A 17,988-nucleotide genomic window follows, 5' to 3' on the forward strand; every position below is an offset into this window, starting at 1 on the left:
AGAGTGCTTCCACCCTGGGGATCCCTCCCTACCTGGCTAGTCTCAGTCCTCCCCCATTCCTAGTCCTTTTTTCTATAATGTAGCTACTTCTAAGGGGAGATGCAGCTGCCCCTGCCAACCTAGGGAAAACAGGAGCTCCTCAGACAAGAAAGGCTCCCCTGGAATGGACATTGGGACAGGGCAGGGGTTGGCTGCTTACCATCCCTTCAGCTCCTAGGCGGCCCAGCCCAGATACATGGAAGGCCACCTCCACCTCCCAATTGGGAAAGGGGATGGCAGACTGGGTCCACATGACTCCACTCTTGTTCCTCATGGATGGGGCCAGCCTCACCTCCTCCAGCCCAGGAATGGCATCTGTAGGTATTCAGGTATTACTCAGAGACCTGGGCTATCCATCTTCCTCAGGACAGCTGCCTCCTGGGATCTCTGCCTACTGCCTAACAAAGGCACATCATTCATTCATTCATTCACTCACTCAGTAATTCATGACATGATCTATCCATTCACTTCATTAATTCATTTATTCACTCATTCATTCACTTAGTAATTCATATTCTTTATTCACTCATTTCGTTCATTATTAGTTGGGGGCTAATTCCAGTATGCCCAGCCTTGTGCCAAATGCTATGGGGGAGACAAGAGAATTAGAATTTCAGAGTTGGAAGGGTGCAGAGAGGTCATCCCTCCCAAACACCTAAACAAGCATCATTTTACCACAACACTCAATCATATGATCATTTACCTAGAGTAAGAGGGACCCCTGAGGCCAAACAAATGCAATCCTTTCATTTTACAGATAGAGAAACTGAGGCCCAGGAAGGCAAATGACCAGATTCAATCAAAAAGCACTTACCTTCTAGGGCTGTTGTGAGGATTAAAACATTAACATATGCAAACATATATAAATATATGTAAATTGTTACCATAAGTAAGGTGTTTTACATTATACAAATCTTAGTTATTGTTACTGTTGTTACTAATTAAATCCCTACTGTATGCTAGATACAGTGCCAGGGGCTGAAAGTTTCTGTCTTCAAGGAGTGATACCTGTGCCATAGGGTGCTCCCAGCTTTGTCTAACAGCCTATAATGAAGGAGGCCCCTGTTTTCTGAGTAGCCAGGGACTTATACAAGTAGCCCAGGACACTTACAGATAACACCAAAGGTGAGGAGGTTTTGCCTTCCATCAGGTTTACACAAAGTTCTTCACAATTCCCTCTCCTTCCCCCTAGTACTGCCCCTTAGGACCAAGTCAAATCTCTCTACTATGTGATAGCAGCTCAGATCCTCAAAGCCAACTGTCTTGTCCCCCTTGAGTCTTCCTGCTCCAGCTTATCCCCATTTCCTTCAGCTGATCCCCATAGGGCACGAACTCATTCTTAATTGGCCCCTTCTGGACATGCTCCAGTTCCTTAAAGTTCCACCTAAAATATGATATCCCCAAACTGGACATAATTCTACAGATGTGATCTGATGAAGCCAAAACATTGTAGTAGTAGCTCCACCTTATTCCTAGATGTTCTATCTCTCACAGTGAAGCTTAAGATTACATTCACTTTCTTGACCTCCATATTGTGTTGTTGATGACTCAAATTGGCTTTCGGTTCACTAAAACTGCCAGGCATTCTCATTCTCATTCTCTCTCTCTCTCTCTCTCTCTCTCTCTCTCTTCCTCTCTCTCTCTCTCTCCCTCCCTCTCTCTGTCTCTGTCTCTCTCTCTCTCTCTCTCTCAATTGGTGTCTATCAACTCCTTCCCTATCTTTCCCTTGTGCCAATGACTTTTTTAACCTAAGAGTTAAATTTACATTTATTAGCTTTGGCTCAGTGTTATAGCCTGTCAAGATCTTTCTGAATCCTAATTCTGTCACCCAGTGTGTCAACTACTCCTCCGAGCTTTGGGTAATCTACAAATTAGAAATTCATAGCATCTATACCTTTATCCAGATTACCTCCCTCTAATCTCTCCTCCACACAGTCATGAAATTGCTATTTGTAAAACAGAAATCTGACTGTGTCTTCCCTACCCAAGATTCTTCAGTGACTCCTACTGTCTCAAGGATGAAATAGAAAATCATTAGCCTGCCATTCAAAGTCCTTCACCATCTCCTTCCCACTCACCTTACAGTTGGGTATCTTTCCTTCATACCCTTTATATTCCAGTCATACTATTACTATATAGCATTTCATTTCTTGCCTCTGTGACTGCTCCAGCAGTTGCCCATATCTGGAACACAGGCCCTCCTCATCTCTGCCTTGAAGAATCCTAACTTTCTCCAAAGCCCAGCTCCCATTCTACCTCCTATTCAAGGCCTTTCCTGACCCTGTTACTCCCCTAAGTTATTACTGCTTTCTCTTACTATTTAAATGACTTCAGATTAACTCTTCTCTGTACAAGTTTTATCCTCCCAGCAGAATATAAGTTCCTTTAGGCTAGGGACTGCTTCATACCCATTTTGTGTCTAGCACAGAGCCTTGCATACAGTTTGTCATTGTTCAGTTGTTTTCAGTCGTGTCCAACTCTTTGTGACCCCATTTGGGGTTTTCTTGGCAAAGATACTGGAGCAGTTTGCCATTTCCTTCTCCAGCTCATTTTACAGATGAGGAAACTGAGGCAAACAGGGTTAAGCTAGTCAATGTCTAAGGCCAGATTTGAACTCAAGTCTTCCTGACTCCAGGCCTGTCACTCTATCCACTGTGCCACTTACCTGCCATAGTTACACACAGGAGGTGATTAATAAAATCTTCATTGTTGATATGATCGATTAAAATGTTAAACTGCGTAAGATTAAGCACAGATTCATAGAACACTCTACTGGAGATCTGCTTCCAAGTTGACATTGAATCATTAATGACTGTTCTCTGAGTCCAACCATTCAACCAGTTCCAAAACCATCCAATTATACTGTCACTTAGGCCACAAATCCCCATCTTTTCTTCAAGAAGAGCGTGAGTGACTTCAGCAAATGTTTTGCTCACAAGCATTACCCGGATCTACCAGTTTAGCAACCATGTCAAAAAGAGAAACAAGAGGAGTCTGCAATGAGCTGCTCTGGATGACATGGTGCAAGGGCTTTGTGATCACTGCTTCCTTCCCGAGACACGCACCATCCATCTCTTTAATAACACGTTCGGGGATTCTGCTAAGAATCAAAGTCAAGCTCCCTGCCAAGCTCCAGTTTGCAGATTACATCTTCTTCCCCTTTATGAAAATTGTGCCAACAGTTGCCTTCCCATCCTCCATGATTTTTCAGAGATCATTAGCAGTGGCTCAGTCATTCATTACATTTGCCCATTCATTCAGCACCCTGGGATATAGTTCACTTGGACCAGGTGACTTCAAGGGCAGCTAAATGCTTCCTTACTAGCTCCTCACTTATCTTGGGTATCAAGGTCCAATCAGCCATTTTTATTCTATGCTCTCCTGTTCAAGGGTCATTCTCCCTGGCTGAGAAAACAGGCAAGATAAATCAAATTGGGCAGCTTTACCATTTCTCCATCATCACTCACTGTCATCCCCTATTCCCCAAGCAGTGGGTCTCTCCTTTTTGTTTTTCCTTCTTTCCTTGATAGAGCTTGAAAAATTCCTGTTTGGTTATGATTCATTGGTTTTCTTGCCAGTCTTAGCTTATTCACATCACCAGTTTTCCTGAGATTATCCTTACACCATCCCATCACACCTTCATCAAGAGTTACCTGGCCTTGCTTTTACTTTGCATACATGCCTTAAAATAAAAACCATAAACTGGTTAGTGAGCTCTCTGTGCATCAATGTTCTCTACAGAAAACTTCCCTTTCCCCTCCCCATAAGGATGGTTTCTGTGTGTGTCTTCAGATTCTCATCTTTAAGACCTCATCCTTGCCATAGAGAGGAAATCATCCTTGCCTTTCTCTGGACCCTTTCAAATCTCTTCCAACATCTAAGGTCCATCTTTTCTCCCCTATCATAGTTTCTAAGATGAAGTAGTCATTTTCTCCTTAAGATTTCCATCTATTTTCACCCCAGACACCAATTCCTCTGTGTCGGTAACAATCAGATTCTGGGAAAAAGAATTTCCCCTTGTTGGTTCTGGCGCCTTTTGAAGGATGAAATTATCATTAAGGCAAGGCAAAAAAGGATTAACTGCTCTGCTCTTGGCAGAGAGTGAGCCAGCAGATGTCTGGGAAATTGAAGCGCCCCCCCCCCCCAAAGACACAATTCCAGCTCTTGGGGAAGTCACAGCATAATTAGAGAGACAAGACTTACACATGAAATAATGAGGGCAGATCAGGGCTGGCAGGGACCTCAGAGGCCATCTACTCCAAACTCCTTTTACAGATGAGAAAATTTGAGGCTGAGAAAGGGCAAGTGGCTTTGTCCAGAGTCACATAAGGTCGTGGTTCAGACTTGAAGGGCTCAGCAGGTCAAAGGCAGAAGGGAATACCATTGGTTGGGGGCTGGGGACAGTCAAGGGGGACTCACTGGAAGGGATGGCCTTGTAGGATGGGTAGATTTTCAGGAAGAGGAGAGGAGGAAAGACAGTCTAGCTCTGGGGAAACAGTTTGAGCAAAGATTCAAGGCGCAGAGTAAGACAGGAATTTATTGAGGTATTCTTCCTCAGTTACTGTCACTGTGGTAGACCCTGGGAATGCAGAAGCAACAATTTAACAATCTCTGCCCAGGAGTTTACATCCTATTGGGAGGAGAGAATGTGAGCAGATACAAATTATATACAGGGTGAATACAAAGGGATATTTTTTTCCAAGGAAAGGAGGGGGTTGGCAAGTAAGATCACTAACAATTGGGAGCATCAGGAAAGGTCTCCTTGTAGGAGGTGAATTGTGCTTTGAAGGAAACTAAGGAGGAGGCAGAGACGAAGAGGGAAAGCATTCCAGGCATAGAGGACAAAGGCCCAGAGGTAGGAGATTGAATGTAACATACAGGATATAGGCCAGTTTATCTGGAATGTAGTATGAGAGCAGGAATAATGCAAGCCCAGCCTGAAAATACAGGTTGGAATCAGATGGTGAAGGGTTTTAAATGTCAGAGATTTATATTTTATCCTAGAGGGAACAGGAAGCAACTGAAGTTTCTTGAGCAGGGAAGTACGATCAGAACTGCACTTAGGAATACACATCGTGCAGATAGATTGGATGGACCAGTTGGAATCAGGAAGATCAATTAGGGGGCGGCTGTAGTCATCCTGGTGAGTGGTGATGAGTATCTGATCTGGGTGGTGGTAGTGAGTGGAGAAGAAGGGATGGGGAGGGGAGAGGCGGTAGGGATAGAATCAGGAGGATCAGGAGGCTGATGGGTTGGGGGAAGTGGGTGAGGGCAGGGGAGGATGACACAGCGGGAAACAGTGGAAAACTCAAGAGGAATGAGGGGTCAATGATGAGCATTCAGAACACGTTGGAGAGGCGGCTGGGGGATGATAATGCTGGGCAGGGAAGTAGGACGCCTGGATTTCATATTTTTGGAATAAGCTCCTTAGGACCCTGATCACATTTTCTTCTTTTACCTGAAGAGTGGGGAGTGAGGCTTTCCTGGCAGAGGGAGAAACTGAGGCAGATGGAGGTGCGCGATTAGCTTTGGGGTCTCTGGGAGGCAGAGATAAGTGCATCACCCGTCACCGAGGAAGGAGATGAGAGCGCCCTCATTTTACAAAGAAAGAAATCAAGGTTCTTAGAAGGGAAGTGATTTGTCTAGGGATCCAATGTCAATTTAGGGACAGGATCTGGGCTGGAAAATAAACCTCCACTCCCAGGGTGCTTTCCAGTATACTCCGGCCCTGTCTGAGATGCTAATTCACGTCACTCTGCTACTGAAAAACCGTGCCTGCCAAATGAAGTATAAACCCCTGACTAGAGTCACTAGTTGACTCCAACCAATGGTGGAGCTCCATCTCACATGGGTCTCTTTCGATATTTGACCTCGGAGCCAAACATCTGCCTCCTGTTCTTATCCGGTTGTGCTATCTCCATTCCTTGCAGACAGCCCCTTGCCCCACCCCGACATATACGAGGTGTACTTCCTGTCCCCTCCTTCCTCTGGAGCCCAACTGTGGTGACAGATCCTCTTCAAGGGTGATCCCCCTCTGCTGGGTTTCCTTTCTGTAACTTTGCTTGGCTCTCTCCTCTGAATATATCTCACGCTCCTTGGGATTGCAATGGTTCAGGGCGGCAGTTCTCAAAGTGGGGTCCCCAAGACCTTTCATGGGCTCCATGAGATTAAAATGTTTTTCATAATAATACTAAGATGCTATTTGCGTCTATTTTCCAACTTTGTATCTATGTAAGGCTAGATATCTTCACATACTTTAATCAAAATAACATATTGTGACATTGTTTACAGAAACAGGGGTGCCCAGCTATCTTCCATTAAAGCAGACATTAAAGAGACTGGCAAAAAAAATATGGAAAACAAGGCCATTTTTTTCACTGACAAAAATATGTTATTTTTATGAACATATAAGGGGTTTTTTTCTTAAATGTTTTAAGACTGTATCCATTATCATTTCTAATATGGTAAATATTGATGGATATAAACCACATAAGGAAAAATTTTAAGAATATAAAAGGACCCTGAAACTAAACATTTGAGAACTGCTGGTTTGGTGGACAGAAGGCTGGCCTTAAAGCTAAGGCAAGACATGGTTGTAGCCCCTAGTTCTGACACATCCTGACAAGTCACTTAACCTCAGTGTTCTAGGCAGGTTCAGAATAGGTCCCAGCCTGTTGGTAGAGGGAATTTCCTCACCTGAGAATCCTCTATGGTCATGAAATCCCAGGTATGGTCTCTATCCCCATCCTTGGTATCAGAATTATTTCTGTCCTTGTCACCCGCCTTCCCCCACCCCATGTCTGAGAGTGAAAGATCCTCCAACCCTGAGATGTCTCTCGTCTGGCTTTGCACCCCAAGCACCTAGCTAGGGCTATAACCAGGGTGAGGGAGACTGGTTTTGTGCCAGGAAGTTAAATTTAGATGGCAAAGAATTTAAGAGAAGCTGATAGCACTTGTAGACTTTCAGCAACATAGGGACAATAGAGCTTAGTGCCCAGTTACCAAGAAGTTAGTTAAAAACAGGAAAATATCCTAGTTAGTTATATACAGGAAAATGGATTGGGGTAAGTTCTTCCCTATAGTGTAAGTGCTAGCCTCCTCACTGCTAAAAATATGAATGGTCCTGGGCGGTACAGCTCCCTCCCCCCCAGCTAAGTGTCTTCCATGCTCTCCCCTCCCCCCCCCCACCCTTCCCCCCAGGTTCTATCACTTTCCTCATCCAAAAACTCCTGATTATGGCACTGTAACTAACCCAGAGCCTTGTGCATAGTAGGCACCTTAATAATTACTTGTTAAAGGGGATTCAAGAAAAAAATGCAAAGTCTTTGAGAGCAAAAACTATGTTTTCATCTTTGTATCTCCAGCCTAGCACACAGTGAGTGCTTAATAAATGCTGGCTTATTAACTGAATTCCCTTCTGTTAAAGCTCTGATCCTTGTTAAAGTACAAATAGCCTTGTGAGGAGTCACATTTACAGCTGATCCTAGTTACTCATACCCATACATGGCTTTCATACCTGCTTTTTTTTTTTAATGTTTGCTGCTAAAGAAGAAAAGATTGAGGGCAGACTGACCAAGATCAGGGGGCTGGAGTCACCAAGCTAAAAGCTGGTCCATTCACCATTCTAAAGAGGGCCAGCCCTAATTGGGAAAGGAGAGGCTGCAAGATGCCAGCCCAACCACAGCCCTCCCTTGCATTGATCTCCCCCTGCCCCCAACCATGTGCCAACCTGGAAGCTGGCACAAGTCCCAGGTCTTTGTCATAGTCTCCCCCCTCCCCCTAGTCCCTGCTGGCTCTTCCTGGAGATCTTATTAATCCCTGTGTTTGCCATTGGGAAAAGCTGCTGAGAAAGAGGGAAAGAATGTGGCCTGGGGAAGGCTCTGAGTCAATCATTGGTCTAGAGATAGGTAGAGCTGGGACGAATCTTGAGATTCTCTAGGCTTGTTCTTTACTGAGGCCCAGAGAGAGGAAAGATTTAAGAAGTGGCATAGGCATGTACTTAGAACCCAGGCTGCTTGATTCCCAGCCCAGTCCATGATGCCCCTCTAGGCTTCCTGGAGCCCCCCCTGTCTTTCGGGATGGTCATGGGGCTGCCCAGCCCCTCCCCCTAACCTGGGGAGGACCCCATCCTGAGAGGTTAAAGTCAATCCAACGTGCGGACAGGTGGAAATGTGGTCCCACCTTAGTGTCACCTACATTGGAGGGGACACAGAAAGTCTATTTTTTTCTCTTTCAATCTGTGGTCATGTTGGTTGGAGGAAGCAGGGTCACGACCTCTCTGGGTCTCAGTTTCTTCATTGGTAAAACAAGAGGTTTGGGCTAAATGAATGACCTCTCAGTCCCTTCTGGTCCTTTCTCCCCTGGGGCACCCTCCATGGGGCTTGGTGGGAGCAGGAAGGCACTAACCACCCAGAGGAGTCTGGCCTTACCCCTGGTGAAGGGCGAGGTTACTGCTGCAGTGTGACTTCAGGGGCTCTGAGAAGGTCCTAGCCCAAAATATATTCTTAGTCTCCAGTGCCTGAAATTCTCCCATTGGAGCTGCCTCCCTTCAAAGTCAGCATCGTCTACTCCATACACCTTTCTCTCTTATATTATACACCCTCCTGAGAAGAGGACTTACCCCTCCCCCTCCCCCCCACCCCGCACCTCACACCAGGGAGAAGCACTTGGATCTTGACCCAAACTGGGGAGCAAGAACTGGGGAGAAGGCTGGGAGGGAGCATCCCAGGGAAAGAAGATCTCCCTGATCTGTGTGCTGCGGAGGAGGAAGACAGGGGGGCCGAAAGGGGAGATGATGGCTGGACACAAACTGAAATGAATAACTCTACCATTGCTATGGGGTAAAGCTGCTGGGTCCCAGACCCCAGGGCCAGAAAGACTGACCTGAGTTGTAAGACTCAGGGCCTTCCTTGCTTGTGGGGGAGCCAGGAGTTTGGGCCCCTCCAGGGTCCTTTAGGGACTTTGGGGAGCTGGGCCCCACACAAATAACACTGAGGAAGGGCCTGGACATTAGAGAAAGGGGTAGGGAGCCAGTCACTAGGAGAGGGGCAGGGTCCGAGGTTACAGAGCAGCTGAGTCTGGAGATGAGGCAGCCCTATAGAATGCCCTTTAATGGGAAGGGCCTGGGACATGACGTCCCCAGAAGCCATGATTCTGTGATCACTGAATCATCAAACCACATTCTTCCCAGGCAACAGAACACTGAGGTAGAGGGCCCGGGGAAGGGCAGAAGGGGAAGAGACAGAAAGAAGGGATCAAAGGCAATACCATACAATGGGGAAAGCCCCTGGACCTTGAGTCGAGGCAGGTTTAAACCAGACTCTCCTGCATAATAACTATGTGACCTTGGCCAAGCTTCTCAAAACTCTCTGGACATCAGTTTCTTTACCTAAAAAAAGAGCTTTAAACTGCTAAATTATTCTCAAGGCCTTTACCATGAGACTACAGGTGATACAGGGAAATGCCAAGTTGAAAATGTAGAGGCAGGAGAAACTGAGGCTAGAGGAGAGAATGAGAATGTGACATGGTCAGTGAGGCCTGCACCCCAAGTCCACTGTGAGTCAGTACAACCAAGACCCCAAGAATGATCTCTAGCCTCTTCCCCATGTTCTTATTTACTGGCCAGATCATCTGGTTTTTGTAGGAGTTCAAAGGGTTAAGATCTGAACCTTGAACACCAAAGTCCAGATGAACAAAGTTAGTTTCTGATCCCATGGCACAGGTTGGCATTGCCAGGTGAAAAGAGTCTTGGGGTAGCCTCTGCCTGGGAAGAGAGCTCAATCTTTCCCTAACTCACAAAATCACAGCCCTTCAGAGGCAGAAAGGTACCTATATCCTCAGCTGCCCCTGGGCTTAGGCATGAGAGAGGGGGTGCCACTAAGTGGGGGAGGGGGAGAGCCCTGAGTCTTTTCCCACCCTCTTTGAGGTTCAAGTCTGAACCCCCCCTCCTTCCCACCGACCCCTTCCACACCATCCTCTAACCTCCATGGTGGTTCCAGAAGGGTATCTCTTGCCCAACGATCGCCAATCTGGGCCCTTTGAAACTGAACTTGTACTCAAACCTTCGGTGCCAAGGAGATGCAGCCATGGCCTGGCTGTAGGATGGCAGCAGGAGGCAGAGGAGGCAGAGGAGAGAAGGGTCAGACTCCATGGGCCCCAGACTCATGGCACCTGCTCTTGCCCTGAAGTGTCTCCTGCTGGCAGAGCGGCTCCAGTATCCACGTGGAAGAAAGGGAGGGAGGGGCTCCTGGAGCTTGGCCAGGCCTAGGAGGGAAGACCTGCAGGGGAGGAGGAAGCCGAGGAAGGGCAGCCCAAGAGACTGCAGAGGACGTTTGGATGCCTGAGGACAGGGTGCCTCCCTCCTCACACCAGCTGTTTGTTCATGTTGGGTGGAACCAAGTGTAAGCTCTCTTAGCTTTCAATGCCCTCTGCAGCCGGCCTGCCCACCTTGCCAGCCTCCTCTCCCTGCTTCTTGCTGGACATGAAGGCTCCGGCCAGGCTGGTCTCTTTGCTATGCCACCAACACATTCCTGCCTCCCTGGTCACACTATTCAATATGATCAAGGCTTTACTGAGCCCCCACTATAGGTAAGCCCTCATAGGGCATCATTTCATCCAAGAACTCAGGAAGCTCATGGCCTGGCTAGGAAAATAGGAAGTTAACTATTAAATGAGTGTGACTGGACAAGGCAGTGTGACCTTGAACCAGAAGACCTACTAATAATAGCATTTATATAGCACCTACTATGTGTGCTGGGCACTGAGCTAAGCACTTTACAAACATCTCATTTATTCCTCACAATAACCCTGATCCCCATTTTACAGCTGAGGAAATTGAGGCAGACAGAGGTTAAGTGACTTGCCCTGGGTCATACAGCTAGTGTCTGAGGCCAAATTTTAATTCAGGGCTTCCTGACTCCAGGCCCACATAGGGTCCAGTCCTGACTGTAAATGGTCCTCACTGGATGACCATAAGGAAGTCATTTAGCTCCTTTTCCAATCCACAAAAGAGGGTTAACACTTCCTTCTTGTACACCTGGGCCGATGAATGAATTGGACCCAAAACTGAAAAGGAGGACAGGAAATGTCTGCCTTCAGGGAGACACCGAGCTCCCGAGCTTCTCCCAAGAATGAAGATGTCCATCCTTTGAAGGCCGATACTTTTCTGGGAGAAGTGAAACGGAGTCTCACCCAGAGGGCAAAGGACAGATCGTCAATAGCTCACATGTTCCACTGTCTCCTTGGGATCCCAAAACAATCATGGAAAGTCCCCATCATGCTGGGTGCAAATCCCGTAATGAATGGTGGAAATGAACATGTCGAAAAGGACAGGCCGTCAAGAAAAAGGGTTTAAATCTGCATCGCTGGAGGGAAGATCTGAATTCAAATCCTATCCAAAATATTTAATAGCTTTGTGACCCTGGGCAAGTCAGGCACCCTCCCTTTCTCTGTTAAATGGGGGTAGTAATAGCATCTACCTCCCAGGCTGCTGTGAGGGTCAAGTGAGATAACAGAGGCAAAGTCCTGTTACCTAAAACTTGTTCAGTCATTTTTCAGTTCAGTCATTTTTCAATTGTCTGACTCTCTGTGACCGTTTGGGCTTTTTTGGCAAAGATACTGGAGTGGTTTGCCATTTCCTTCTCCAGCTCATTTTACCGATGAGGAAACTGAGGCAAACAGGGTGAAGTGACTTGCCCAGGGTCACACAGTAAGTTATCAGGTCAAATCTGAATTAAGGTCCTCCTGACTCCAGGGCTGGCACTTTATCCACTGTGCCACCTAGCTGCACCACGTTACCTAGAGAAGGTGGTGGTAGTAGTAGTAGTAGTAGTAGCAGCAGCAGTGGTGGTGGTGGTAAAGCATTGGGTGGTATGATAACGTTGGGCCTGGAGTCAGGAGAACCTTGGCTCAAAGCCAGCCTCACACTTTCACCTCAGAGGCATTAACCTGGGACGAGTCATTTAACATGTCTGGCTCAGTTTCCTCAACTGTAAAATGGGGATAATAATACCACCTACCTCCCAGGGTTGTTCCAAGGATCAAACAAGATATTGTAAAGCAATCAGCACAGTGCTTGGCACATTGTCGTTGTGCTTTGTCCTCCGTTTTGGAAAAGCACCAGGCCATCAGGGAAGCGATGCCATGATATCTGAGTGAATTGGATTTAAGTGAGACAGAGCTGCACAAAGCCACCAGCCTCACTTTCTCCTCCAGAGCCATGTGGGTCTGTGTCGAGGTGTGGATCAGGACACCTGGAGATGGGCCCCCTGGCACATGAGGTTAAGTACCAAAAAATGTCAGTTGTTATACCAGCATCGGGGCAGTGGGTGTTGAGTGGTGACAGGTTGCTAAGTCACTACTCTTCACAATGACCTATTTTATATCATAGTCCTTGGGTGGCAGCAGGCTCGGGAAGCCTACAGATCTCTTCAGAATCATGTTTTAAAAGGCGTAAGACAAAATATGCAGGTTTACAAAGGAAATCGAAAGTTGGTGAAAATAAAGATTTTTCCCCCCAAGTTTACAGACCTCCGAAATCCATTAGCTCCAAGTTTAGGACTCCTTTGTAGAGGTACAGTAGATACTAAGATACATGGGCACCCAGACCACGAGAGGCCTTGGATACCAGGCTGAGCTTGGGTTTTATTCAGCAGGCCAAAGGGAGCCACAGAAGGTTTGGGAGTGTAAAACTGGCTTGGTTAGAGGTAGGTGTTAAAAAAATTATTCTGGCTACCATGCATAACTGTGGATTTGGGTTTGAAGTCTTACCTTTGATACATATTCATGATATATGAACTAGGGCAAGTCATTTAACCTCTTGGTACAGGAAGGAATTAATGCAGAGAAAGTGCTGATCTGCTTTGGTGGAGAGAATGTGCTCACCTGGGAGTTCCTAGTCCTTATAGCCTTACCATGGTTACAAAAGGGGAAAAAATAAAAGCAGGCTAACCAGGTGGGAGGTTCCTATAATAGGCTGTGGAGGGGGTATACGAAATAGGAAGAAGGGAAAGGAGTTGAGCTGTCTTTGTAAGCAATGAGCTCTCCTTCCCACCCAGGAGCCAGATGACCATTTATAGGAAACATCTTGAGGGTTGGGCTGGGGATTCCTATTTAGATGCTAAGTTGGCCCAGATGTTCAGTGGGGGTAACTCCCAATTGAAGTTTCTTTCATGAACTCTAAGGGTAAAAGTGGGACAGGTTGAATGTATGTTTGGTAAAATTATAATCAAGTCTCTCATTAAGACGTTCCCCTTGGCAGGAGAAAGGTTACTTATTGGACTCAACATCCCAAGGAGGCCACTGAATTGGTGGGGGAATTGGACAAGTGAGCCAGGGCCCAGGGTATCCATGTGGATTACATCCCCAAGCCCCAAATAATACTCTTGGACAAGCATCACCATTCTGTGGGCATCCCAGAAGCGAGCAGATCCTTTCCCCCTTAGGAATAAGCCCTAGAAAGTGGTGCCTGGGAAAAGGGAGGTGTTGCTAGGATTTGACCCTAAAAAGGGAAAGGAGGTAAGTGGGGACTGGGTGTGGTTGACCCCCAAATCCAAGGAATGTGTGGAGGGCCTCTGAGCCTCCAGTAAGGGTGTCCTAGGCTGGTTCCCAAGGGGAGGGTGATGTCTTAGGAAGCTTCACTGGTCAGGGGGTCTACACCAGCCTTTGCAGCTTCAGAGGGATGTGAAGAACATGAAATGACTTGGTAACTACTAAACCCTTTCCTGTCCACAGCACCACCTAGCCTTCACTTTTGCACATCTCATCAGTCTTTAGGATCCAGTTCAGGTCACCTCCTCCAGGAAGCCTTCCCTGGCTAGTTACTCCAGTACCAATGGCCCCCCACTGTGAGACACAAACACTCCAGTGTTCCTATTGCTCACGTCCACATTGAAACATGTTACCATCATGTTCCATAAGCCTCGTCTTCCTCCCCAGACTATGAATTCCCCAAGGCCTGGGCCCATGTCTCCTCCTGCCTGGGATCAGACCCATATAGATGTTATTCTCAGGGGGCCTTGTCCTGAAGCCTCCCTGCCCCACCCTCCACCCTCCAATTGGGTTGTGTCTCTTCTAGGACTTGGGCTTCCTGCCCCCTGCCTCTAGTCACATACCAGGGAACACAATCTCACTCAATATGATCCACAAGAGAATAGACTGTTAGCCCTTCTCCCCTTTGCCCCTTTTACACTTTCCAGTCTCAAAATAAAAGTTTGAAGACCCCTGAGCCTCCTTCCTTAATGCCCAAGTCAGACTGCTGACACCTCTTCCCGTCTGTGATAATTATCCCCAACATCTGGCTCAGTTCTCAATTCTGACCTGGGGAGCTGGAAGGGTCAGAGTAGGGGTGAGGGTTTGGGGACAGGCCCAAGGGTGGTAGACAGCAGAAGACACCCACGCCCCCCCAAGCCACAGAGCCAACAGCATGAGAATTCGGGCACCCATCTGCGACTTCTCCATCGTCACGGGCCCAGCTCCCAGAGAGTGAGAGGTGGCCTTCCCATTGAAGCAGGAGGGAGGTTAGAGCTCGCTGATGGTGACGGACACAAGACATTCATGCAGGTAACAGAAAGAAGGCAGCTGACATTTCCCCAAGAGATCCCCCCTACCGCCACCCTCCCCCGGTACAATGGGACAAGCACAGTCCTGCTCATAGAGACAGGGGGATGGACAAGATGGCAGGGAGAGTGGTGTGGGGGGGATCCTCTCAAGCCTCGCTCGGGTTCGGGAGGGGCCCCCCCTCAGTTGGGAGTGTGGAGGGAGGCGGGCAGGCAGGCCCCCGAGAGAGGACGCGCTGAGGCTGGGGGTGTTGGGTGTCCTCATGGAATGGTTTATTACAGTTTCATCTCACAGGGTGGGCAGCAATACATGAGATTAAAGCACCGGACAGAAACGCAAAGGCCTCTGGGATCGGCATGCAACATTGAGACAGGGTCAAGCGCAAACACCAGGCCCGAGGCTGGGAGATGGGCGGGGGAGGGGCATGGGCTGCTTCTGACTGGGGCCAGGGGAGAGAAACTTGGGGGGAGGGGGCGTTTCTTTTCTTTCCATTCCCTTCCCCCTCTGCCCTTAATATATTAAGAATGAGATTCGTACTTCTTGTAAAACGCCCAATATTGGGTATTTTTTTTTCTCCTCAACTTGAAAATAATAAAAAAAGAAAACCAGAAAAAAATCATAAAAAAAGAAGGAAGAAAATTAGAAAGAGAGGCAGGCAGAAGCCAGGAGGCCAGGGGGAGACAAGGGATAGAGTCTGCCCCTTCAGTGCAGTCCCATTTCAGTGCAGTCCCCCAAAGCCCTTTGGTCCCCGCTCGGCTGACCTGTGAGAGAGGGACAGGTCAAGATGGGCCCCCTGTGATGGAGAAGAGGTGGCCAGAGGCTAGTTGGGGGGGACTGGGTGGGGGGGAAGGGGAAGAGCCAGGATAGGACCTGCTGGCTGCCCCCCACCCCCCCAGGATTGAGTCCTGCCCCACCTCCCAGCCCATCCTGGCATGGGGGGAGGCCAGAAAGATGTGCAGTCTTTCCCAGGAGGGGGCTCTAGTCCGAGCCGGTCCAGTTCTCAACAGCACCTCAGTCTTTGTGTTGAGGATAGGGGAGGTGATTGAAGAGGGTGGCGAGGGCACCCACGGGGTGCCCCCACCCACCCTGGCATTCACAGGTGCAGCTCATGGGCTTTGATATGCTCTAGCTGTTCCCTAAGCTGCAGGAAGGTGGGCCGGTTGGCAGCGTCCAGGTGCCAGCAATTCTTCATGACGTCGTAGACAGCGGCCGGGCAGCCATCTGGCGCGTCCATTTTGTAGCCCTTCTCTACTCTCGGGACCACGTCCTTCAAAGGCTGGAGGGAGACCATCCAACGTTGCAGGCTTTGGGAGATCCTGGCCTCCCCCCGCCCAGCTCCCCAACAACCCTCAGCCCCCGGCTGACAACTTACGATTCTTGGATAAGGCACTCGGCCGAAGGAGTAGATTTCCCAGAGGAGTACCCCGAAACTCCACACGTCAGACTTGGTGGAGAATTTCTGTTCGAGGGGGGGAAGGAGCAGGAGCTGAAAGCAGGGCTCAGGGCCCACCTACCTGCTGTGACCTACCCAGATGGGGACCTTGGGGAGGAGTGAAGAGAGGAAGGACACGGACCTCTGGGCCCAGTATGACCTTGGAGGACTGAAGGGCCAGTGTCTGGAGCCGTGACAGGTCTTAGAGAGATGGTTCCCCACCCCCATTCAACACCGGACTAGAGGTCCAGGAGAAAACGGATTTGCTGAAGGCCCCAGTTAGCAAGGAGCCTTCAGGACGTCCATTTAGGTCTCGGGCTTCCAGGCAGGTCCTCTTTCACTACTCTATACTCCTGAAGGGCGGCAGGCTGAGGCCGGCAGGAATGGCTCCTACCTTTTCTCTCAGGGCTTCGGGGGCTGTCCACTTGACGGGCAGCTTCCCGGTGTCCTGGGTGCAGGAGGCCTCTTTGGTGAGGCCAAAATCGCTGACCTTGGCAATGTTGTCTTCAGACACCAGTACGTTCCTTGCAGCCAAGTCCCGGTGCACGAAGTTGTTGGCTTCCAGGTACTCCATGGCCTCACAGACATCTCTGGGAGGGAAGGGTCAGGGGGTCAGCTTCCTGTCTGAGCATCTACCTCCCATTACCAGCTGGGTGACAGACAGCTTTCTGAATCTCATTTCCCACCTCCTCGCCTTTGAGCCTGGAAAGCTCCCCAACACGTACTGGAATCTTAGGCTCGGCTCAGATGCCACCCCCTGCCTGAGCCCAGCCCTACTCAGCAAAATGCCTCGGTATAGACTTTGTATTTAGTGATCTGTGGGCATGTTGTAGACCCCACCCCAGTGGAGCAGAGGCCCCTGGGGGGCAGGGACACTTCATGCCTGCCCTTCTATCCCACGGGTCTACCATGAGAGATAAGCAACCACCTAAAAACAACAGTTAACATCATAGGGTGCCCTTCACCACAACCCTGGGAGATGGATCCCATCCATTCTGGCCTGGGTCCTATCATCATCTCCGGTTTTCAAATGGGAAAACCAAGGCCAGGTGATTTAAGGCCTCCCTTATCTTTCCTCAAGCCATGACAATCCCTGGAGATGAAAGTCCCATCCTTTCCCCCACTCCTTGGTGCTGGTGGTACTCACAGGGAGAATTTGAGGAGGCAATCTCCACCCAGCACCGACCTGCCCCTTGATCGAAGATAATCCACCAGGCTGCCCTAGAACAGGGAGATGAATCACCAGTTAGGAGCTGGAATGGCCCTCAGAGCTCTCGGAGGCTGACCCGCTCACTTAACAAGGCCTCAGTCTCCTCCTGAGGACCAGAGGGGGTGTCTTGCCCAAGATTACAGATGGGATATCAAATGAGCAGGATCTGAACCCAGATCGAACCACAATGCCTCTCTCTCAGACTGTTAGCCTCTCTTTCCCTCTAACATCTCCCTGGGCCACTGGTGTTGGGAGAATTCTGAGGTTCTCTGGGAAGGGGGTGAGGGCTGGAACGTTCCCCCCCCCAAAAAAAAACTGTTGGGAAGGAGGAGTGATGACAGCAGAGTATTGAGATGGGGCAAGAAAGGCAGAACAGTGCGGAGGAGGTGCTGCTCACCTTGGCCATGTATTCTGTGACAATGTAGAGGCCTCCCTTCTCCTCCACAATCACCCCAAGAAGTTGCACCAGATTGCTATGCCGGAGCTGCCTGGGGTGAAGGAACCATTGGGGCTGCTTAGACACTGGCTCCCGAGCCACCCCCTCCCCCATTCATCTGAGCTCCCTCCCCAGCCTGGGCCTTCCTTCTCCACTCACGTCATGACCGAGGCTTCTGCCAGGAAGGCCTGAGCGGTGGCATCATTCTTAATGCACTTAACGGCGACTTTGTTCCCCCGGTAGTCCCCAAGCATCACATCTGGGAGATGACAGGTATGGGTTGAGGGTTGAGACCCCTGGATCCCCAAGCCTGGC

At 48.9% G+C, this 17,988-nt stretch overlaps 2 protein-coding genes across 2 annotated transcripts in view; both read right to left on the minus strand.

The window, feature by feature from the left end:
- The window catches only part of LMAN1L (lectin, mannose binding 1 like), a 47,924-nt gene extending 33,428 nt beyond the window's left edge, over positions 1-14,496 (minus strand). The window contains exons 1-3 of the mRNA XM_069071190.1: positions 14,435-14,496; positions 10,021-10,316; positions 200-354 (exon numbers count right to left, since the gene is read on the minus strand). Coding sequence (XP_068927291.1) covers positions 200-354; positions 10,021-10,316; positions 14,435-14,496 — 513 coding nt within the window. The remainder of the gene's footprint in view (positions 1-199; positions 355-10,020; positions 10,317-14,434) is intronic.
- A 349-nt stretch (positions 14,497-14,845) lies between these two features.
- Positions 14,846-17,988, minus strand: part of CSK (C-terminal Src kinase) — a 34,537-nt gene continuing 31,394 nt past the window's right edge. Inside the window, exons 8-13 of the mRNA XM_069071162.1 lie at positions 17,833-17,932; positions 17,635-17,725; positions 17,175-17,248; positions 16,422-16,617; positions 15,968-16,054; positions 14,846-15,871 (exon numbers count right to left, since the gene is read on the minus strand). Coding sequence (XP_068927263.1) covers positions 15,689-15,871; positions 15,968-16,054; positions 16,422-16,617; positions 17,175-17,248; positions 17,635-17,725; positions 17,833-17,932 — 731 coding nt within the window. The 3' untranslated portion in view covers positions 14,846-15,688. The remainder of the gene's footprint in view (positions 15,872-15,967; positions 16,055-16,421; positions 16,618-17,174; positions 17,249-17,634; positions 17,726-17,832; positions 17,933-17,988) is intronic.

The sequence above is a fragment of the Petaurus breviceps genome, unplaced genomic scaffold (assembly GCF_028583685.1).
Source record: "Petaurus breviceps papuanus isolate PSGF00001 unplaced genomic scaffold, PetGlider_PUasm1.0 90825, whole genome shotgun sequence".
In the NCBI taxonomy this organism is placed as follows: Eukaryota; Metazoa; Chordata; class Mammalia; order Diprotodontia; family Petauridae; genus Petaurus; species Petaurus breviceps.